The following is a 23,423-nucleotide window of genomic DNA, read 5'->3' on the forward strand; positions in this document are numbered from 1 at the left end:
GCTGATTTGTTTGAATTTTTTACACTACAGATGAAAACGACTAAATTGCCTAAGAACTGCAGATACAACAGTGAAGTTAGCACTAGCGTCACAGGCTGGCTGGCCTTTTAAGGACAGCTAGGTTCAGCTATACCCCCGCGGGATTAAGGGCCTGTTTCCCCAATTCCTGATCAGCTGGGTGATTTGTGTACGAAGGGCTGAGCCCCTGTTTGAAGGAAGCCCCACAAAGGCAGACCGAGGTAGCTGGGGGATCTGCAGGAGACTGAGGGGACTCCAGGGACGGAGTCAGGGGCTGAAAGGCAGCCCAGGAGGGACTGGGACCGAAGGGGGAACAGGGGAGCAACTGGGCCATAACCTCCCCTGGCTGCTGATTGGCACATTATAGGCAAAAAAGCTCCCTCAGTAATTTGCACCACACGTCAATCATGCAGCCCCATAGCACAGGGGAGCTACAGCCGCTCCTTGGCCCCACCCCTCCTGCCCACGGCCGGGGGAGGAGGGGGGGTTCCCTCCTCCGGGAGGTCTCCGCGGCTCGGATCCCCGCCCCGCATCCAGGTCCCCGGCCCGGGGGGGCGGGGCGAGCTCAGGCCCCACCCCTCGCAGGGGGCGGGGTTTTCTCCACTCTTCGCCATGACGAACAAATGACCGCGCGGGGAATGAGATTGAAGTTCCAGCGAGGCGAGCGCGTTCTCTGCTTCGAGCCCGACCCCACCAAGGCCCAAGTGCTCTATGATGCCAAGGTGACCCACCGGCCGCGCGCGCGCGCGCGCCGCGCCCCTAGCTCCGCCCCCCCCCCCTCCCCCGCCGCGCCGCGGCCTCCTCGCGCCGGGCCCCGCAGTCGGCGGAAGCGGCAGCTCCGCCCGGCCGCGGGGTGGGTGGTGTGACGGAGAGAGAACAGGCCCCGCCCCCCCTTTCCCGCTGTCTCCAGCCGGGCGCCCCGGTCTCTGCCGCCGCCTCCTCCTCCTCCTCAGGCCGGGCAGGCTCCGCTGTCGCGTCCGCCCCGCCACTGGCGCAGCCTCACACCGGGGCCTGGCGGCGGCGGCTGCCGCGGCCCGAACCCCGCCAGGGGGCAGCCGCCGCGCCCAGCCCCCGGTCCTGCTGGGGCCCGTTCCCCGCCTGCATCCCGCGCGGGAGTCCGCGGCCCACGGTCCGGAGCCTCGGGGGGGGCGTGCGGGCGCCCAGTTCCCCGGGGCCTCAGTCGGGGTCAGGCGCCGAGGCACCTTGGAGCCACCGGGCCTGAGGCCGCCCGCGAAGCGCTGCGCCCGCTCCGGGCCGTTGCCCCGGCTTGGTTCCCCCGGCGGCTTTGTGCTCGGCGTGGGAGGCGGTGGCCGCTGTGTGTGGGCTGCCAGTCATCGGAGCAGGGCTCTGCATATCCTAGAGACAGGAGCGGTGTGAACGGGGCTGGGCCAGACACATGCCCGCCCTCGATTCCCTGTGCACCTGCCAAATAGGCTCCCCTGTGGAGTTCGGTCCTGTGCGCCTTTAACAGGCACAGGACCGTGAGGGAGCCCTCCCCGGTAAAAGCCTATTAAATTGGTGACTTCAAGTCAAAGGTACCGTGGATGAAGCAGAAGCAGAGCGGGCAAAGTGGCAGTGTGTGATGAAATTACATAGTGTTGGCTAAGTGGTTAATTTCTAGGCATTCGGACTTTTTAAAAAAGTGTAGAGTTTTTAGAAAAAGAAATGTTAATATTGGTTTTGGGTGTTCACTAAATAACAGTGAAACACCCTTTAAATTAGGCTGTGTAATGGTGCAGATGGTTGTCTTTCCAGTTTCAGGGATTTCAGCAACTTTGTTTTTTTTTTTTTTTTTTTTCATCACACCCAATGGATAGTCTGAAATATCTAAGTCCAGTTTTTCTGTGATCAAGGAACTTAGCAGTTTCTATCTTTGAAGACTGCCCTTTTAGTTGCTATAAGAACATCCAGGCTTGTATTGCTGACCTGCTCCCTTTAGTGTTCCACAGTGATAGTTGCCTGTAGGAGCTCCTTAAAATGGGTGTTGCAGAGTTGCGTATTATTTTGTTAATGCCCCCAAATGTGTTTCCAAAAGATATAGAAAAACAAAAAGATCCATTCTCTTCTGTGGTCCTGGCTCCTTAGCTGGATCACAACTCCTACGATGGACTGCATTGAGTCAACTGGTGAGAAGACTGCAGTGCATTACAGGAGATGTTATAGGTGTAAGTGAGGGAGCCAGGCCCATGGAAGAGAATGTGGGCATGAAGCATCTGAAGTACATGAGGCACTGCAACAGCACAGGTGGATACAAATTAATGTTGACCCGAAAAAAAATGTTTTGGTTCAGTTCTGCAAACCAAAATATTTCAAGGAAATTGAATATTTAGTTTCTATTTTCCAACTGGACAATAGAAAAAATCAGTAACATTGAAATTGTGGAAGCTGCATTTTGTGCCAAACCCCCCAACGGAAAATTTCAGGCCATCTCTAGTTAATATGATTGACTTGATTTTTGTGAGCATTGTGGAAGAGATGAGGTTTCTAAAGGGATTTTCCTAAGAGGCACTATATAACACTCCTGATATGTGTGGTGTGTATGTTGAGTGCGTATATTAAGTTTTTATGTGTGGCACAGTTGTCCAGACTAGATTTTAAGTTATTTGGCAAGATTTAAGGCTATCCTTCAATCTTCTAGATTGTTGTTTAGTTTTTTTGGGAGATATCAAAGTGGAAAGTACTTTGAATTCAGGTCTGTTTATATGAGTAGGTGGACTTGTTGTACTAGATGGAATAAAAACACACTCTGTGAGCAGCTGGCAGTATTAGCACAACAGATTTTGAGAATAGCTATCTTACTTGGAGTTCAGTTCAGACATTCGCAAATAATTGTTCTCTTAATTCTGCAGTTTGGCCAGGGGTGAAAGTAATTTAAAGGATTTAACGGTATGCCGAAGTCCTGAGCGGGGGCGTGGCCTCAACCAGAAGAGGCGGGGCCTTTAATCTTTAAAGGCCCGGGGCTCTGGCCTTGCAGCTGGGAGCCCCGGGGCCTTTAAATCACCCCCAGAGCTCCCAGCTGCAGAGGCTGGGATTTAAAGGGCCCGGGGCTCCAGCTACCACAGCAGAGCTCCAGGCCCTTTAAATCGCTGCCGGAGCCCCAGGGTAGCGGTGGCAGGGCTCCAGCGGTGATTTAAAGGCCCGGGGCTCTGGCCACTGTGGGGAACCCTGGGCCCTTTAAATCACCGCCGGAGCCCTGCCACTGCTACCCTGGGGCTCCGGCAGCCGGGCTCAGGCAGCGATTTAAAGGGCCCGGAGCTCCGCTGCTGCAGGGAGCCCCGGGCCCTTTAAATGGCCATCCTGGGGAAGCTGTACCGGCTTACTTTCACCTCTGCGTTTAGCCCTACATGCTGTTAACAAGAAGAGTGTTCAATAGTTTTTAACTAAGCATTTGGTCTTCCTTCTGTATCATGATGTTACTGGTTAGTCTCCTGTATTGAGGGTCTGCAGAAGCAACTCATAAAGGAGATAGAAGGCTACTTGTCCAAATGTGATACCTCTGCAAATCCACACGGTTCCATCCCTCTTCGTTGGAGCACTTTTTGGGATGGATAGGAAATGAGGGACAGGCAGGACCTAATAGTAGTCCTCTTCAATATTTAGATCTCAGATCAGTCACAAAACATTTTCTGTCATCTTTGCCGCTCTTAGTAGTTCCATGGGCTTAGGAGAAGGTGCATGATTTCCTACAGTATGGGCTGTTCAAGGCAGTTCATTAGGTTTCCATTTACTCATAAGTATCCATTCCTTTCTTGCACCACAAACCCATTCTCTAAACACTCATTTCTGTAGAAAGTGCACTGTAATCTTTGTATTAGGCCACATTCTTTGTTTTCTTTTTCAGATTGTTGATATTATTGTTGGAAAAGATGAGAAGGGCAGAAAGATTCCAGAATATCTGATCCATTTTAATGGTTGGAACAGAAGGTGAGGACTATACAGTGCACCATTTTTATTTAAAAAGTTTTTGTATTTACAAAATCTTTTCAGTGGCGTGCTGTAGCCTACAGGATGGTGTAGGGTAAGAGATAAGTAGAAGTTAGGTTTTGGCCTAAATTAGCCTGAGGGTAGAGGAGTATGGGAAATGGAAGTTGCTAGAGTAAGGAAAGTTGGAAATAGTGTTATGGGTAGGGCCCTACCAGTTGCACGTCTGTGAAAACACGTCACAGACTGTGAAATAAGCCCTTCCCTGTGGAATGTGATCTCCCCAAAATCAGCTGGGCTGGGGAGGGACAGGACATGGGCTCTGAAGGCGACACAGAAGTGAGTATGGCAGTCCTGCAACCCCCCTACAACAGCTTTTGGCCCCCCCGATCCCCTTTTGGATCAGGGCCCCCAGGGTTACAACATAGTGAAATTTCAGATGCAAACATCTGAAATTGTGAAATTGACCAACCTTAAGACCCTGCCCGCAATGAAATTGACCAAAGGGAATTTTTGAATTTGGTAGGACCTTAGTTATCGGAAAGTAAGAGTTAGGAAGGACATGGCCCAGTGTTATGTTACCATTATGTTTTGGTTATAACTGGTTTGAGCAAGGTTTTTAATGAGTACTTTTAAAAGTTGTGAATGGTTTATTAAAATGCTATCTATATTGGTAGTATGGAAAGATGTTGACACAGATGTTAATTTAAATTATGCGTAATATAAAGTGCAGTAAGAAGGTAGTGGGAATATAATTATGGAAAAGGGCAGTTTAAAGTTACTTAGTATTATAATTGACTATAAAAGGAGTAGCCTTGCTAAATTTCAGGAGATCTCCAATTAACATAAAAAGGGTACTGTTAGGTTCCAGAATTATAAGGCTGTTTTTCTCTCCTGTTGTTTGCACTGATTACCCATTGATAATTTGTGTAATTATAATTGTAGTATTGTGTAAATGGTAATGGCATGCCTGTTTGCTTAACTAATCATTTCTTTTAAATTTTGGTTTTTATCATTCAAAATGTCATCTAGTAGTCCTCTGCTAAATAAATGTTCTGGAGCTGATCTAGAGGCTCGAACCTGAAAACAAAGTTGGGTTTTATTGCATGCTTCTCTTCAACAATTTTATATTAATTGGGAACATTTCAACATAAAGATTACTATACCTTCATAGGAAGAAATAATACTATAATGAAAAAGGAGGACCTTCAGTAATCTTTATTTTGTGAATACCTTTAATAAATGCTTTTTTATGGGACTAATTCATTTATGTTGATATATTGGTTTATGGCCCTCTGTATTGGTGGAAACTCAGACTGTATCTCTGTCATAATCTGATTGCTTGATGGTGAAGTCTGGAAACATTCTAATGTTGACCTGACATTCCTTAACATTATCTTATTGCTTCAAGTACTTTAACTTGTAAAGTTAAGGAAAAAGTGTCTGGTTTTTTTTTTTAAGGAAAAATAAAGCCAAAGGATGGTGCAAAAAGATGCAAGTCTACATCATAGTACCACTTAATTCCAGATTTTGTTTCTAAAGAGCACTAAAATTTTACTTTGTAGATGACTGTAAATCTACATTTGTCATTCAGTATTTATTGGTAAAGTCAGTTTCTATTTATTAACATTTTTTTCTTTTGCCCCATATTTAGCTGGGATAGATGGGCAGCTGAAGATCATGTTCTTCGTGATACAGACGAAAACCGCAGATTACAACGTAAATTGGCAAGAAAAGCTGTAGCTCGCATGTAAGGAATATGTTTATCTCTTGACTTCATATGGCTTTCATTCAAAATCTCTTTAAAAACTGGTATATAGTTAAGACTTGTTATAAAATTCCTATGTACTGGATCCACATCCTTTGAAGAAACATCACTGACAAGTACCTTGGGGAGACTTGAAGCAGGACTCTTTCCCCCAAAACAAATATCTGTCTGTAATACTTGCTAGCCTTTTATGGCTGCAGAGAAAGAACAGGGTGGCGGGAGTATAGTAAAGTGTAAAAACATTGATGTGTCCACCACCAAATATTGTCCCTCAAGTAAATTATTTTTGAAATAGTAAATACAATCACAAACATTCATTGCCTATGCATATTTTATTCGTGCTTTTGCATATAGCACTGCTTCCTATGCTTTGACAGCAGTAGTAAACAAGTGGAGTAATGACAGATTGAACAATTCACTCAAATTCTTCTTTAGGAGAAGAAAGGGAAGGAAAGAAGAGATGTTGTCGATTGCCTGGTGTTGACTCTGTGTTAAAAAGCCTTCCTGCTGAGGAAATGATGAGAGTAGTGAAAATTGTAAGTTGTCTTCTCTTTGATTTGATGACTACACTTGCATTGTGCTATTTACAAAATTGTTAACTTATTAAACTACTGTGGCATCTCAATTTTACAAACTCCAATCTTATGAACAACCAGTTATATGAACAATTTTTCCTGAGTAGATCGGGGGGGGAGAACATAACAAAAGCAATGTTGATGACGAACAAGTTGACATCCCTTCACATTCTGATGCCTTCATTGTGTTGGTAATCACTTTGCACTGATTTGAAGGACAAGAAGAAAATGATACACGGCACCATCCTGCAACATATCCTGTATCTACTGTAAATTGATATACTCAGTTTTATGAACTCCATCCTCCATTCATTCATAAAACAAGTTTTACTGTAATTGTGCAAATTCAACAGTCTGAGTTGCTACTGGGTTTGGTGTTATAGGCATGTAATAGCACTGGCTAGAATGTTAATATAACTATATGAAATATATTAATATGTTTTGTATAAAAATGAGCAGATGTTACACCAAGATATCCTTCTTCTCTCCCTACCCTTGAGGCAGACAATACTCTTTGCTTTACCCTCATTCAGCTCTTCTGGGCACTCTGGCCCAGATTTTTAAAGCTATTTTGTGTTGCTGCTCTCACCGTGTCAACACCTAACTGATTTAGGAGCTTAAATATCATATTCAAAAGGGGATTTTAGGCATGTAGTTGTTGCAATGCTGAGAACAGCAACACTTAAATATCTTTAAAAATCTGGCCTGTACACTACTCTCAGATCAAAGGGTTACTCTGTCTGGCCCCAGCCTCCCCCAAGGACTCTGATGCCTGCCTCAGTTACCATTTTGGCTTGTCCTGATCTTTTGGGCAACAGGATTTTTCCCTACCTGCATGGTAAAGAGATCTGTTCCTTGCCTCCAGCATGCTGGTGGTTGTTCCTGGCCTCTTTCTTCTATCAGCCATCTATCCAAGGGCATTTTTCTAGTAACTTTAAGGTCTTGTTTGTATTGTTTTGCAGTGTCAACACTTCATTAGCATGCTGACCATTGTCATTCCTCTGATTCAGACATCTTACACCATTAGTATTTACCACTTTTTCATTTCAACATTTGGTATAATTTGCTCACAACTTGCATTTGGGCATATCATGTGATATTTATTTAAAAGCTTTTTCTTCTTTTTGCCTTTTTAAGCTGAATACGCTAACCTTTGCTTACAACTAGAGTCCAGTGAAAATTAAAAAGAGCTACTGTTTGTTGAAAAATTTTAGTGAATTTGCATATATTGGTGAATGTTCGTGAATTAAGTGATATATGAGCATTGTTTGTTTTGAGCTTCCTAACTATTGCATGCTAAAATACTTAAAATATTTCTTCAGCATTTCTAGTTTATACCTCATTACAAAAAACAACAAACCAAACAAGCCTTGAATTAAATGTTACAAAGTGAAAAATTGTTGGATATGAATCTGTCCAATGTGATATGCAGAATAAATTTGTGAAATATCAAAATAACTCATTTCTCTCTTAAACAGCTATAAGTAGTTCTTCTGATGGACAGTGATGAAGGAACAGATGAAGAAATAAAAAGTGAAGAAAGTGACATTGAAGAGAGGACAGACATGGTATATTCCTATGAGCTCCCTTAATTTAATAATACTTAATACTTTACATGGTTGAACCTGTCTCAGTTTTTCCCAGTTAAGTGAATTAATTGCTTCAAGGCCATGCAGCATGTAGTTATAGGGCCAGGACTAGAACTCATGATTGTTGACCTCTTAATAGAGGTCTTATTTGTGGTAGAGTTATTCAAACCCATAGAAGATGTTTACTCCCTTAGATGGCATTGATCTCAATATAAAATGTATTAAATTAGACTTGTTCCTTCTCATTCTATTTCCACTCTTAAGGTCTGCAAGCAAACAGCACTACCCAGATTTATAGTTCCTTGTAAAATGTTACTAGTCTCTGCAGGTGAAGCAGATTCTAATGTCATCAGGATTTTAATGGCTGATATACACAGTGTCTTTAAAGAGGGTCTGCCAACTCAAATTAGTTTAAAATTTAGACCTATTTGTAAGAATCTAAGACCAGTAGAAATATTTCCACTGTACAAAAACATCAGTGGAAAACAGGTGCATGAAAGCTTGTTTATAATCTAAACACTGCAGGAGAGATCATTTGAAAGTGAAATTGTTTAAAAACAAATGGAAAAAGTGACCCAATTGATTTAATTATTATTAAATTAAATGTAATGTGAGGGAGCAAAAAGCAAACAGGAAAACCAGTGAAAAAATGAATAGAATTTTAAAAGAGGACTTTTAAATACATTGAAGGTATTACTGGAAAGAAACTACATTGTGTACTGTCCATCTACATTCAAAAACTATATTCTTACATGTATTTTATCATACAAGTAATTAGATTCAGTTTTCTGTTTCGCAGAAATTTTAATATTTGATCGAGTTTAGCCTAACATACTGCAGTAATTAACTAGAACACTAACTAATCATTTTTTCTTACCTTGATTTGTGCTGTTGTAGAAAGAAGAACAAGAGATTCACACTAAAAGGGATATGGAAAGAAAAGAGCAATAAGCATAGAAATTCCTGAAGTTTTGACAAAAAAGCTTGAAGAAGACTGTTATTATATTAACAGGAGAAAACGGGTTATGATTGGTTAAATGAGGGAGAGTATATAAAAAAATACCTGAAGGTAGTCAAAAGTCGCACTTGCATGTAGAGCTTACTTGCTTTTATAGCAAAACTTCTAAAATTTCAGGGGATAAGGCTTCTAAATGACTAGAGTTCTGAATTACCAATATATTAATCTGTAAAATTGGGGTTCACGTCTATATCTGGTTTTGTTTTAAGAAACTTGGAATACAACACTGAGCTAATCCCTTCTGCTATGATATTTATATGTTCCCCAAAACTGGACACACAAGGGATTCAGCAAAAGTATAATTTAAGGAGCAAATTTGAAATAAATATATATTAAAATAGACTAGTTAGTTAGGCTAGCCTGTGGGTCAAAAATTAATGTTGTGGCTCATTGCTTAAATCCATAATTGTATTATTTGACAGTCATCAAATTGTCTCTTCAGCTAGTGAAACTGCCTTGTCAGAGAAATATAATAACTATCTTGGAGTCGTATGTGAAGCATTTTGCCATAAATGCAGCATTTTCAGCTAATGAACGATCTCGGCACCATCAAATGACTTCACATGTCAACATGAACCTTCATTACGTCCCACCAGAAAAGAAGTAAGTAATGTCTACCATTTGTTTGGGTGTAGAGGAAGTGCAGGTTTGAATTTCAAGCCCAGGTTTTAGATGATGTGTTCTTTTTGTGCCCATCCATATACCATGGACTGATACCCCGATGTGTAAGACAGCACAACAATATCAGGACAACTTTATGTTTAGAGATGAGAAAATTACTATTATCCAAAGAGGTGACGTTGGAATTGCTCATAATAATGCAGGAATATTACCACAATACTAATTTAACCATAAATTCCTTTATTAAGTCTAAAGGCCAAATGGTATTTTATACAATTGCTCTAAACATGCCTAACAGCCCAACGAATGAGTGGTCACTACACCCAATACAGCAACAACGCATTCATAAGCATGTGATCAGTATACTTAAGAATAGTTTCCCCTACATTTGGTTTCAGAGTAACAGCCGTGTAAGTCTGTATTCGCAAAAAGAAAAGGAGTACTTGTGGCACCTTAGAGACTAACAAATACAGCTCACGAAAGCTTATGCTCAAATAAATTGGTTAGTCTCTAAGGTGCCACAAGTACTCCCTACATTTGGCCTTCTCATCCTGGCGTTCTCCAGCATGATCAGATAAGGTCTGACAAAGAACCTTCAGATTCATAACTCTTTTTATACCCTTCAACAAACAGATGATGTAATAGCTATTACTACTTTAGCTACCAAACAATGTGAGACCGTTCACCCTTATTTACAGTCTTAATTCAGGCAAGATTTACAACCTCCTTTTTCCCCAAGGCCTCATCATTCTTGCTGACTTAATAGCTTTTTTTTTGTTGCCCCTGAGTTCACATGGGGCGTTACTTTTTAAAATAATACTGGTATGTGGGATGGGAAGCTCCATCCTGGCTCCTTTTTGGACAGATTCTCTCATTTAAAACTATCTTCAGTTACCTCTTTTGGTCAGAGGCCCCCTTTTTAGAGACTTCACCTTCACCTTATTAGTTATTCTTTGAGCCAACATCTTCCCTAGTTAATTTCTTTTGGCCTTAGATTATTACTTTCAAGACCTTCTTTCTGCTTGCCAGTTAAGGCCTTTCTTTACAACACATTTCCTTAACTGAATTTAAGGATAACTAATTCTTTAATTTCATATTTATTCTACACTTGCATTACAATAAAGAGTCACTCTCTCCTTCTGTCACATAAGTCGAGGCTTCTATTTTAGCCATCTTTTGTTAAGAATTCTGTATATATGGGACATTTTCACCTTTGCATGACAGGGAATCTAATTTTGAGCTCTAAGATGGTACCTATCTTCCACTGCAGGGGCTGGTGTGAGACACCCCCTGCTAAAGTAAAGTTAAACTTTGAGCTTGTCAGGTTATAGTAGCACAAACTCCAAAAGTCCAGGTGTATCACAAAATGCCTTCAGAGGACACCAGTTACAGGCAAGTCACTTTCTTGTGTGATTAGGCTGCCGAATGCTCTTGATCTCAAGCATCACTATGCAGTGAAGATAAATGTGTGTAGTGATAAAACCATCCATACATGGCATATTTGTGATTTTTTTTTTTTTTTTTTTTTTTTTTTTGAAGCATATTATCCCTTCTGCTCAGGAGTTACTTAAGAGAAGTTAAACAGTCTAAATGGATGGACTGTCCTATTTCAGGTTAACATTGGGATGGAGTCTTTCTTTTTCTTTTTTTTTTTTTAAAGGATTAAACTTTAATTTTGTCTTGTCACATTCTGTTTCAGCGATTCAGAATTGTCTTATTCCCTGCAGTTTCTCAGTTTGTACTATGATGTATTATTCACTATTTTGACAAGATAATGATACTTAGGTTCTTTTTGCATTACAATATCCCAAACCAATGCTTATCATGAGACATCAGAAATAGGAATAGAGAACTTAATGTACTTTTTTATTAATTTAAACTAGTGTATGTGTACTAATTGAGACTATAAAAAAGCTAAAAATCTACTTAGATTTTTAAATGTTGATTAAAATAAAACAAATTACAGCCAATGGGAAGCGGTGAGCCCGTACGTCCCTGTGGCCTGGCACTTCCCACAACTCTCATTGGCCATGAACTGGGAGCTGCGGAGGGCCTTGCCTGCGGACGGTCAATGTCAGCAAAATGTGTCACAGCCCGCAATCAGATTACCCTGGTGGGCAACAGGTTGCCCACCACAGCTGTAAGTGGTAACTTCAAAGCAACAATTCCAGGACTCTTTGTCACTTAGAAGCCAATTAAGGTCAAGGGATTATCTGCCACCTAAATTAGAGAAATTTCATCCTCCTCACTGTTCACAAAGAGTCAACTAAATAATGAAATGGTCTGTCTCTTTGAAAAACAATGCTTTCCCAAAAGCTGTATTCCTTTGTCCTTTTCTCTCCATACTTTTGCACACCATTCTGTGGTCTGTTTTATGTGAATTACAGGTATTTCCTTTGGTGTTTTATTAATGGGGGTGTCCCAGCTTTTCACCCATATTAACAGCACCCATGTGAGATAAGAGTTGCCCTGTTTTGTAGATGGAGAAGGGTAAATGGATGCGTAGCGGGAAATTAATGCACAGAGGTAAAGACACTTGCCCACAGTGTCTCAGAAAATTGTTGGCATGGCTAGGAATAGAACTTATGTTTGATTCCTAACCCCTTAGAATCATAGAAATGTAGGGGGGCCGGAAGGGACCTTGAGAAATCAAAGGCCAGTTCCCTATATGCTGTGGCAGGACCAAGTAAACCTAGATTATTCGTGACAAATGTTTGTCCAACCTGACTTTATAAACCTTCAATGATGGGAATTCCAGTCTCCCATGGAAGCCTATTCCAGAGCTTAACTATCCATATATCAAAGCTAAATCTTCCTTGCTGCAAATTAAGCCCATTTCTAGTGTCCTACCTTTGCTGCATATGTATGGAGTACAATTAATCATTGTCCTTTTTTATAACAGCCCTTAACATATTTGAAGACTGTTATCAAGTCCCCTTTTGAGTCCCTAATAGATATGCCCTCCCAGTTTGACAGTGAACCATTGATAGCTACTCTGAGTACAGTCTTTCAACCAGTTGTGCACCCACCTTATAGTAATTTCATATAGACCTCATTTACTTCTGAGACTGTCATGTGGGACTGTGTCAAACGCCTTACTAAAATAAGGATATATCATGTTTATGACTTTTCCCCTTTCTGCTAGGCCAGTAACCCTGTTGAGGAAGTAAATTAGGTTAGTTTGGCATGATTTGTTCTTGTCAAATCCATGCTGGCTATTCTTTATAATCCTATGATCATCAGAGTGCTCACAAATTGTTTTAATAATTTGTTTCAGTATCTGTCTAGGTATCAAAGTTAGGCTGACTGTTCTGTAATTCCCCAGGTTCTCTTTGTTCCTATTCAGGTGCTATGTTTACCCTTCTCCAGTCTTCTGGGACCTCACCTGTCTTCCATGAGTTCTCAAAGATAATTGCTAACAGTTTCAAGATTGCTTCAGCTAGTTCCTTAAGTACACTCGGATGAATCTCATCAGGCTTTGCTGACTTGAATACATCTAACTTTGTTAAATAATCTTTAAGCTGTTCTTTCCCTATTTTGGCTTGCATTCCTTCCCCCTTATTGTTGATATTACTTGTGTTGAGTGTCCATCACCATTAACATTTGTAATGAAGATTGAAGCAAAATAGGCATTAAATACCTCACTTTTCTTGATGTCATCTGTTATTGGCTCTCCTTCCTTGCTAAGTAGAGGACCTACACTTTCCTTTCTCTTTCTCTTTTGGTCCGAATATATTAAATAACCTTTTCTTACTGCATTTTTAGGTCCCTTGCTAAGTGTAACTCATTATGTGCCTTAGCCTTTTTGATTTTGTTCCTATACACTTGTGCTATTCTGTGTGTACAGATTACTATGGAGAAATACATTTCCACTTCTTGTCGGATTCCGTTTAAATTTTCAGGTCATTAAGGGGCTCCTAATGGAGCTGTATTGGCCTCTTACAATTTTTCCTATCTGTCCTTTACAACAGGATAGTTTGCAGTTGTGACTTGAATATTGTCTCCTTGAGAAACTGCCAGCTTTTCTGAACTCATTTTTTCCCTTGGATTTTCTTTCCATAGGACCTTTACCTACCAGTTCTCTGAGTTTGTTAGTCTGCTATTTTGAAGTCCATTGTCCTTATTCTGCTTCTTTCATTCATTTCTTTCCTTAGACTCATGAAATCTGTCATTTCAGGGTCACTGTCATCCACATTGCCTTCCCCCTTCACATTTGCTATCAATTTCTCCCTATCGGTCAAAATCAAGTCTAAAATGACTGTCCCCTTGGTTACTTCCTCTACTTTCTGGAACAAAAAGTTATCCCCAATGCATTCTAAGAACTTATTGGAAATGTTATGTTTGCTATATTACTTTTCAACAGATGTCTAGGTAGTTAAAGTCCCCCAATACTACCAGCTTTTGGATGTTTCTTTTATATGTTCTAGAAATGCCTCACCCACCTCCTCTTCCTGATTTGGTGGTTTGTAGTAGACCCCACCATCATGTCAGTCCTATTTTTTTTTAACCTTTTTATCTTTACCCAGAGACTCTTACCTAGTCTGTCTCCCACCTCCTTCTGGACTTCAGAACAAGCGTGTATATTGTTATATAATGCAACACCTCCTCTGTTTTTACCCTGCTTGTCCTTCCTGAACAAGTTATAGCCCTCTATAAAAATATTCGTTGTCTTTATTAATGCCTGTAAAGTGGAATGGTCATTCATGACAGTGTATTAAAAAAAATAAAAATAAAAAATAAACAGCTCTGGACTCAGTAGTTGTTAATTTCTTCTTTCTCTCATACCAAAAACCCTTTGCTCTCCTGATTTAACTTTCTCAAGAACTTCTACCATACTAAAGTAAATAATTTTAATCTAATTTCCCTGCCACTCAATCAACATGATTGTGTAACTCTTCTATACAGATCTTGGAGACCAGGCCAGTCCTTGCTTAGAGACAGCCCCCCAACCTGAAGCAAATACTCACCAGCAACCACACACCGCACAACAGAACCACTAACCCAGGAACTATCCTGGCAACAAAGCATGTTGCCAACTGTGTCCACATATCTATTCAGGGGACACCATCATAGGGCCCTAATCACATCAGCCACACTATCAGAGGCTCGTACACCAGCACATCTACCAATGTGATATATGCCATCATGTGCCAGCAATGCCCCTCTGCCATGTACATTGGTCAAACTGGACAGTCTCTACATAAAAGAATAAATGGACACAAATCAGATGTCAAGAATTATAACATTCAAAACCAGATGGAGAACACTTCAGTCTCTCGGGTCACTCGATTACAGACCTAAAAGTTGCAGTTCTTCAACAAAAAAACTTCAAAAAACAGACTCCAACGAGAGACTGCTGAATTGGAATTAATTTGCAAACTGGATACAATTAAACTTAGGCTTGAATAAAGACTGGGAATGGATGGGTCATTACACAAAGTAAAACTATTTCTCCATGTTTATTCCCCACCCCCCACTGTTCCACAGACGTTCTTGTCAACTGCTGGAAATGGCCCACCTTGATTATCACTACAAAAGGTCCCCTCCGCCCCTCCCCCGGCTCTCCTGCTGGTAATAGCTTACCTTAAGTGATCACTCTTGTTACAGTGTGTATGGTAACACCCATTGTTTCATGTTCTCTATGTTTATAAATCTCCTCACTGTATTTTCCACTGAATGCATCTGATGAAGTGAGCTGTAGCTCACGAAAGCTTATGCTCAAATAAATTGACTAGTCTCTAAGGTGCCACAAGTACTCCTTTTCTTTTTGCGGATACAGACTAACACGACTGCTACTCTGAAACCTCTTCTATAGCTGTCTCTCGAGTATTTATAAGAGATCTTTTTAAGCAGAAGTAAAAATGGGTGAATTTTTTCCATAGTGGGGGTTTTTATGACACAAACACCATTCTGTACGGACTATAGAGAGAGCTTGCACCAGGAACTTTGAAAGTAATTACGAAGTAGGTTCTCTTTTCATCTGGCAAGCATGTAATCTTGTTTCTTATGGAGTTATTTTGTTTACTACTCTGCTTGGTCACAAACATAATCTTTAAACTGAATGGGATTTTCAAAAGGACTGACTGCTGTCATAATTCTCTTCTCATTGAACTCAATGGTAAAACTCCCATTGACTTCAGTGATAACAGTTCAGGCCATTGCTGAGCACTGCTGAAATCCCGCCAACCCCATGTGCAGTGTATAATTGCTGAGGCAGAGTCCTCTCTGGTGGTATTGTGCTCCTGTTTCAGGAAATGCTGACTAAAGTTAGTTTGTATTTTAACTTATCAGCAACAATTGTTGGTTTAAACTTTAAAATTGAGATGTCACTTTTACCTTTGTGACAAAATAGATTGAATTTTGGCATGTATACTAGTTGAGTCTCTTCATGGTCTGTTTTTAAAGGGGATTTCCTATAATTACATCAAGAAATCTTAATAACATGCAACTTCAGGGTGCATAACCTAGAACTGAATCCTTCTCTCCCTCCTTTTCAATCTTTTCTCTAGTGTTGAGTTATGTAAAGAAATGGTGGATGGACTGAGGATAACTTTTGACTTCATTCTTCCATTGATCTTGCTCTATCCCTATGAGCAAGCACAGTTTAAGAAGGTGACTTCATCCAAATTCTTTCTTCCAATCAAAGAAAATACAGCAAACACTAACAGGTAAGTTGGATAGACTCTGAATTGTGTCACTTCCTCATGATACAGCAAAACACATTTTGTTGGAGCACTGAAATACATTTTGAAATAGGGTGAATAATCATAACATGTTGCTTTTGTATTTCAAAAGTTGCTTTTATAAAAATCTATGAACTCTTTCTTCCAACAATTGTTTTTGTGGGCTTTTTTTGTTCTGGGTTTGGAATTTTTGTTGCAACCAGAAGGTTAACTTAACCTTTGAAAGAAATTAAGGTAGAACTAAGTGGTATAGAAGGAAACTGAAATTTTGGGAATAAAGTAAGATTTACATTTCTGTTTAATTGGTGTAAAGGGCTTCAACATTTGAAAAATAAATACTTCTATTTGGGGATTGCAGCTTTTTAAATAAACCACTTGTCCCCCAGTTTTCATAAGGAGACTTCAACCCTAATTTGAACAATTATTTAGCTAGATCCATGAAGACAGGAATTTTTTTTTTTTAAATCTGGAAAGCTGTTCTCTTTTATAATTATATGAGAGGCTTTCTCCTCATTTCCTAGAAATCAGGAGGAGCTATCCCCGAGTCCACCTCTGCTGAATCCACCAACTCCTCAATCCACAGACAGTCAGCCTACAACAGGAGAGCCAGCAACACCCAAGAGGCGAAAAGCTGAGCCTGAAATGCTACAGTCTCTGAGGCGTTCTACACGTCATACATCGAACTGTGACAGGTTGTCAGAAAGTAGTGCATCTCCACAACCTAAACGGCGGCATCTCGATACGCCTGCTTCAATGCCAAAACTGTTTTTGCATCTGGAAAAGAGTAGGTTGCAGTTTTATGATATTAGTGTAGCTCACCTTTGTGGGCTGCAGAACAAATGTTTGTCTTGAGTACTTCCTTATTGTCCTATTAACCTTTTGCCTCTAATTTTTTATGCAAAAAGGGGAAATCTGTAGCGACTGTGGGGGAGTTTTAAGCAAATAATGGAAACTGGGCAGAGGATGGCTTCCGGGAGAATCATGGGAAAGACTTGGAAGTAGGTAGGACCAGTAGTGGAGAGGTGAGATTTGTGGTAAAGGGAGAGCCAACTAAGTGAGAGGACCCTGAGTGGTGACTGGCCTACTGTCACACAGAAGCTGCAGCTGTGACACATGGCAGAGGAGAGGAGATGGAGCTGCATGCTGGGGTTGTGAAGAGGTAACTTTTTAGGGAGTGAAGGGAGAAGAGCTGGTCAGGATGTTCCATTTGTTTAGTTAAGGGGTAAAGCACTCCTGAAGAACTGGAATGTTTTTGTTAGCCAGCTGTTTCCAGTGTGCTGAATTACACCTACTCTTTCCAGTATAACTGCTTTATTCACAGAATAGTTTCTGTTCTGAAACTTCTTAAATTTCCAACACATTATACAAAATTCATTGCCCTGTATGAAGGATCCTGCCTTACTCTTGTCCCTCCCAGCCTCCCCTTTAAAAATAAAAAAAAAAAATATCCATGATGCTTTGGTGTCAGAAATAGGAATTGTAAATTGAGTTGGAAGAAAAACTTTTTATTCCCCCTCCCCCCCCCCCGTCCTGTTCACTCATAAATTTTGTCCTTTTTAGCTAACATCTTCTTCTATATTCTTTATGGCTTCTAAACTAATAGTAGGCACACTCATTTGTTGCCCACAAAGGGGCATAAAATGTAAACTTTTTACTTATTCACACTTGCACTAGTAGAGGCCATCTCATTACACTTGATAGACGTATTACTGTTCTTGTAGGCTGTCCCAGGTGATTGCTCATCCCAGTGATATGTGTGGGGCCACTGGGACCCAGTGTTCTTGGCAGATTTTGACTAGTTTGGGTACTTTAGGATAAAAGAGTTGCAGAACAATACTTGCTCAGAGTTCTGGCGTTTCTGCTGGCTGGCTGTAGGGTGAGGTGGTCTGGGATCTGTAATAGGCAGCTACAAATGGCTCTGTGCCCACCAGATGGGAGGTCACTAGGATTGTTCTATAAGACATTCCGGGTGAATAGGTTTACAAGGATTTGTCTGAAGTGGTTGGATTAAAAACTGGTTGCCAGGCTTTCACTTGATGATCAGCATCTCTGAAAATCAGGCCAAAGGTTTTCAGTTGAGCTTTCTGATGGTTGAGTGGCATTCACAGAATCAGCTCTTTTTAGCTCAAGTCTGCACAAACTGTCTCATTCACATTGTCCACAAGCATGTGTGACTTTTCTGACCTTGTAATTCATTTAATTCAGACATTTTAAGTGAGATTTCATCATCTGGAAAAATTACTCTAAAAATGGATTCCATGTTGTTGTCTGTCCCAAAGCAAAATCAGGGAACAGGGTCATAAAGTCATAGTTTTTCAGAAGAAAAATAATGTGGTTTTAAAAAAAAAAAATTAAAGGAGCAGATTTGCAGAGTTCTTGTAGATATTCAGTCATATAGGTAGGGCTCTACCAAATTCCCAGCCGTGAAAAATGTGTAATGGACCATGAAATCTGGTCTTTGTGTGCTTTTACCCGATACTATACCAATTGCATGGGGGAGACTAGAGTTTCTCAAATTGAGGGTCCTGACCCAAAAGGGAGTTAGAGGGCGGTCAAAAGGTTATTTTAGTGGGGGATCGTGGTATTGCCACCCTTACTTCTGCACTGCCTTCAGAGCTGGGTGGCCGGAAAGTGATGGCTATCAACTGGGTGCCCTGCTCTGAGGGCAGCATCCCGCCAGCAGCAGCACATAAGTAAGAGTGGCAATGCCATACCATGCCACCTTACTTCTGCGCTGCTGTCTTCAGAGCTGAGTGGCTGAAGAGTGGCGGCTGCTGACTGAGGGCCTACCTCCGCAGGGAGCAGCGCAGAAGTAAGGGTGGCAATACAATACCATGCCATCCTTACTTCTGCGCTGCTGCTGGTGGCGGACTGCCTTCAGAGCAGGGCTCCTGTCAAGCAGTCGCTGCTCTTTGGCCACCCAGTTCTGAAGGCAGCGCCGCCACCTGCAGCAGTGCAGAAGTAAAGGTAGCAGTACAGCAACACCGCCTCCCTTCCCCAACCAATAAACTTGCAAACCCCCGCCCTCCCGGCAACTCCTTTTGGGTCCAGACCCCTACGATTAGAACACCATGAAATTTCAGATTTATATAGCTGAAATCATGAAATTTACTATTTTAAAAAATCCTATGACACTGAAATTGACCAAAATGGACCATGAATTTGGTAGGGCCCTACATATAGGCATACTTTATTTTTATCCCTGGTGAATCAACACAGCTGCGGGAGTGAACTGGATACTTTTCTGGTTCGTACATAACCAGAATTGTTAATAGTTCCAGTGATAGGATGATCTGTGCAAAAGCCGTTGTCTTCGAATTATTTCTCCTGTTAGACCACTGCCTCTCCAGTAAAGGCAACTAAAGACAGCTTTTTAGTCTTTTAGCAGTGATAATGTATGAACCAGAGAGAAGACATCTGGACTTTAACATCTCGATTGAATTTGCAGTGCTGTCTGTTAGAAAACACGTGTAAACCTGAACAAATTTGATCTGGAAATTTATTTGGACACAATGCTTTCACAACTCTCCAATATCAGTTTTACAAAGTAATTTGTTTTTCTAGCAGTGACCCTCTTCTAAAGTGTTGCAAGAGTGTTTCAGGGCTGAGGGCTGAAAAGCCAATGGGTGGGCTGGGGGATTGAACCAAGCCCAAGAAATCCTCTCGCTTAAACCCCACTTGCCCTCCCCCTTGATAACTTTACACAAAAGCTGCAGACTTCACTGATAGGTGCAGGTCAGAACTGAAGGGGCAATGGTGTTTTTTTTGTTTTTGTTTTTTTTGTGGGCAGATTTGATAAACTCGTGACAGGTACGTTGGATATTCAGTTTGTTCCTATGTTTAAAGTTTTAAAGGTTTTAGCAGCAGGCTTTGACTCTGTTTAATAGCTGCATAAGAAAACTGACCTTTCTAGCTGAATGAAATAAACGCCACATTTAATGGATCTTTGTGTAAAGTATTTTTCTGTGTACTTTTTGAAGAAACGCCGGTCCATAGTGGGTCGTCATCACCTATCACTCTGACCCCTAGCAAAGAAGGGAGTGCAGTATTTGCTGGCTTTGAAGGTAGAAGAAATAACGAATTGAATGAGGTAACAGCTATGCTGAAGAGTCATCTCCACAATTGGTGCTCCAAACTGATGTTAGATTTATGTGGCAAAACCTAAGACCCTGTAAAATGCAACTTTTTTTTTTAAGAAGGGCAGTAGCATCTCTATAGTTCAGAGTAAAATAGTAATTTCATTACTTATTGGTTTGTATGCTTCGTTTCCAGTCCACCCATCACCCTGAAGACTTCTTTTCCGTTCTGTGGCCAAATGGCTTTTTTGTCTGTCCAACACTTATTTTAAAAATGAAGGCACTTTGAAACGTTTGTGTATAAACACAGTAAAACCTTTAAGCAAAATACTTAGTTTAAAATTACTACTCTGAGAAATTAGCGTGACTGGGAAAAATGGAGCTACTGTACTCCCCCCAGGTTCTGATGAAAAAACAGTATTCTGTGTTTCCACTGTTAATTCTGTAGGACTAGTTATATAACAAAATGCTTATTCATAGAACTGTGCTGGCATTGGTTGGATAGGCTAATTGACAGTCAGGAGTGCATTTGCGTTTAGGAGGCACAGACTCTGCGTTTAACACAGTATTGTAGTGTGTACAGCGAAGCTTTGAATGGTGTTAAACAGCCTTTTTAATATCAAACAAGGAAGTTAAATAAAAGGCGGAATGTAAGAAAATATTTTAAAAAATTTGATTGTCCTCTTATCCAGATCTCTGTGTGAATTAAGTCAGGCTAAAGGCTATACTGTTCTTGATCATACTTTGATATATTTTTCTAACCAGAATGTTGTATTTAGGTGTTGTCTTGGAAACTGATGCCAGAGAACTATCCCCAAAGCGATCAGCCACCTCCTCCTTCTTACATCTATGGATCTCAGCATTTGCTACGGATGTTTGGTAAAACACAATCTTGTATGCTGTACATCTAAATTAATGGTTTTACATTCGTGTTTTAATTTTTTTCCAATAGCGGCCTCAGGTAAATTTGGCTCATAATTTAAAACTATTAGGTTCCAGTTGCACTTACAGAACAGCCATTTAAAAAAAACTTGGTGTACGTCAAACTGGTATCACAGCATTGCAAAATGGAAATTTTTATGTTTAATGCAGTTGTCTAGTTGCAGTAAAATATTTTGAAAAATGTGCATTAGATTTTAAATACATTTTAAAAAGAGTGTTCTTTAGATGAGCATTTACAATCTGCCTGTTGGGTGCTGAAGCCACAGACAGAGTTCTGAGCTCACTTTGCTGGCTCTGTAGCAGTTATATATCGAGAGAGATATCCAGTGCATGTCAAGAAACCGAAGTAACAGTATTAACTTCCTCATTCTATTTCTAATGGACATTAAGTGCTTGGTGGTGGTGATTATATAAATACTTTATAAAGAGAAGAGAAGCTGCTCGGGGAAAGATTTTTATATGCCTCTTCTATGAGTATTAAGTCAAATACTGGGTAAAAGCAATTAAACTGTAGACTAAGTATTTTTGTTTATTTCTCTGTTTATTTACAGTTAAACTTCCAGAGATACTGGGGAAGATGTGCTTTCCTGACAAAAATCTAAAAGCTTTGGTAAAACATTTTGAATTGTTCTTGAGGTAATTTGACATCATATACTACATGTAAAAATGATGGGGTAATATTGGCCTAAACTTTCAAGGGTAATTAGTGATTCTGGATGCCTTGATTTTTTGGGTGCCTGATGCAATATCCTAAAAGGCCTGAACTTTTTTTTTTTTTTTTTTTTCCTTTTTTTCCCCAGGAAGCTCTGAGTGCCATTGAAAATCAGACTCTTGTAAGGCATGTGATTGGGAATGCAAAAATCACTAGTCATTCTTGACAATTTAGGTCACTGAGTCCATCTGGTGTAACTGCCAGAGCAAATTATCGTCCTTAAACTTTGTCATAACTTTTGTTAAGGTGCTTCCATAATTGATTGGCTCAAGGGGGAAGCAGAACTTTCATCTATAGTCTGTGGTGGGCATACAGTGGTTCAGAATTATAGCACATAAAACTTTTATTGTTGACCACCAGACATCTATCATCCCATCTGTCTTGGCCTGGAGATAAATTTTATAAATTAACATTAATGTGCATATGCACAGCTTGCACTGAGGTCATAACCTGAAGACAGTGAAGTTACACAGAGAGAACTGAGGGAAGAAATTTGGTCCCCAGAACCTTTGATAAAGATATTAACTTAATAAAAGGAAAGAACCAGCCTGTATTTTAGGTCCCAACACAAGTTTCCCAAGGTTGAAGCTATAAAAATCTTGTAAACTGAATGTACTTGGTCAGGAACACATTGAAAGAACATGAATAAACCTCTTTTAATGTCACTTCGTGTGTGTCTTCAAAGTAGTCACACACTGAAAAGTGGTTATGTGGAACTAATGTATCAGAAGGTGTGTAAGATTATTATGTCTGTATAGTTTATGAAAATATGAAATGACTTGCTGTGTTGATTATTGAAAACAAAACAAATCCTAATTGTTACAGTATACCACAGTATAACTTTAAAACGTATAACTTTACAGTTGTGGTGAGAACGGTACAGGTTTTTGATCACTTATTTTTTATTTTTTTTTTGATAACTCCTTCCAATAGTAGTCAACATTTACTCACCCTAATATGCTTGTAACAGGATCACCATTATTCAGCAGTTGGATATTGTTTTTGCTTGGATTGACTATTATCACCTTGCTGTACCTCAGTTACCAGTGTCTGGATGACAACTCCTCACTTCCATAATATGTACAATCTACATTTTGTTAGATAGTAGCCTTGAAAGATTATCACAAATACTTATCAGGCAAGGCACAATATCTCTTTGCATATCCTTGCCATTGGGCAAAAAATTTAAAGGTATTTTACAAACAAGTTACAGAGAGGGGAAAAAATTGCCTTTTACAAGTGGCTGTCTAGAATTTTGCCAGACACTTCAGTCCATATCTGTCTTACTTCCATCAGATTATCATGCTGAAATTTCTACTCTTAATCACTAACATACCACCTAATTATGGATGTTGCTGAACTATTTCAAGTTTTAACTTATAAAAATAAACTTTTTGTTGGTTTGTAGTGATGGTTGAGCAGAGCTTCTAGCGTAGTGTTTCTTTGATCTCTTTCTCTCTCTCGTATATTGCATAGTTTCAGTGCCTCTGTTCCACTGTT

General features: G+C 40.4%; 1 protein-coding gene across 1 annotated transcript in view; it reads left to right on the top strand.

Annotated features, from left to right (window-relative positions):
• Nucleotides 1–580: 580 nt before the first annotated feature.
• The window catches only part of MSL3 (MSL complex subunit 3), a 37,295-nt gene continuing 14,452 nt past the window's right edge, over nt 581–23,423 (top strand). The window contains 16 exon segments of the mRNA XM_043537810.1: nt 581–740; nt 3,860–3,942; nt 5,594–5,689; nt 6,143–6,158; nt 6,160–6,217; nt 6,220–6,243; nt 7,761–7,780; nt 7,782–7,850; nt 8,769–8,807; nt 8,810–8,893; nt 9,332–9,492; nt 16,020–16,178; nt 16,715–16,977; nt 20,174–20,283; nt 21,049–21,148; nt 21,763–21,821. Of these exon segments, the coding sequence (XP_043393745.1) occupies nt 642–740; nt 3,860–3,942; nt 5,594–5,689; nt 6,143–6,158; nt 6,160–6,217; nt 6,220–6,243; nt 7,761–7,780; nt 7,782–7,850; nt 8,769–8,807; nt 8,810–8,893; nt 9,332–9,492; nt 16,020–16,178; nt 16,715–16,977; nt 20,174–20,283; nt 21,049–21,148; nt 21,763–21,821 (1,440 nt within the window). The 5' untranslated portion in view covers nt 581–641.

The sequence above is a fragment of the Chelonia mydas genome, chromosome 1, assembly GCF_015237465.2.
Source record: "Chelonia mydas isolate rCheMyd1 chromosome 1, rCheMyd1.pri.v2, whole genome shotgun sequence".
Lineage (NCBI taxonomy): Eukaryota > Metazoa > Chordata > Testudines > Cheloniidae > Chelonia > Chelonia mydas.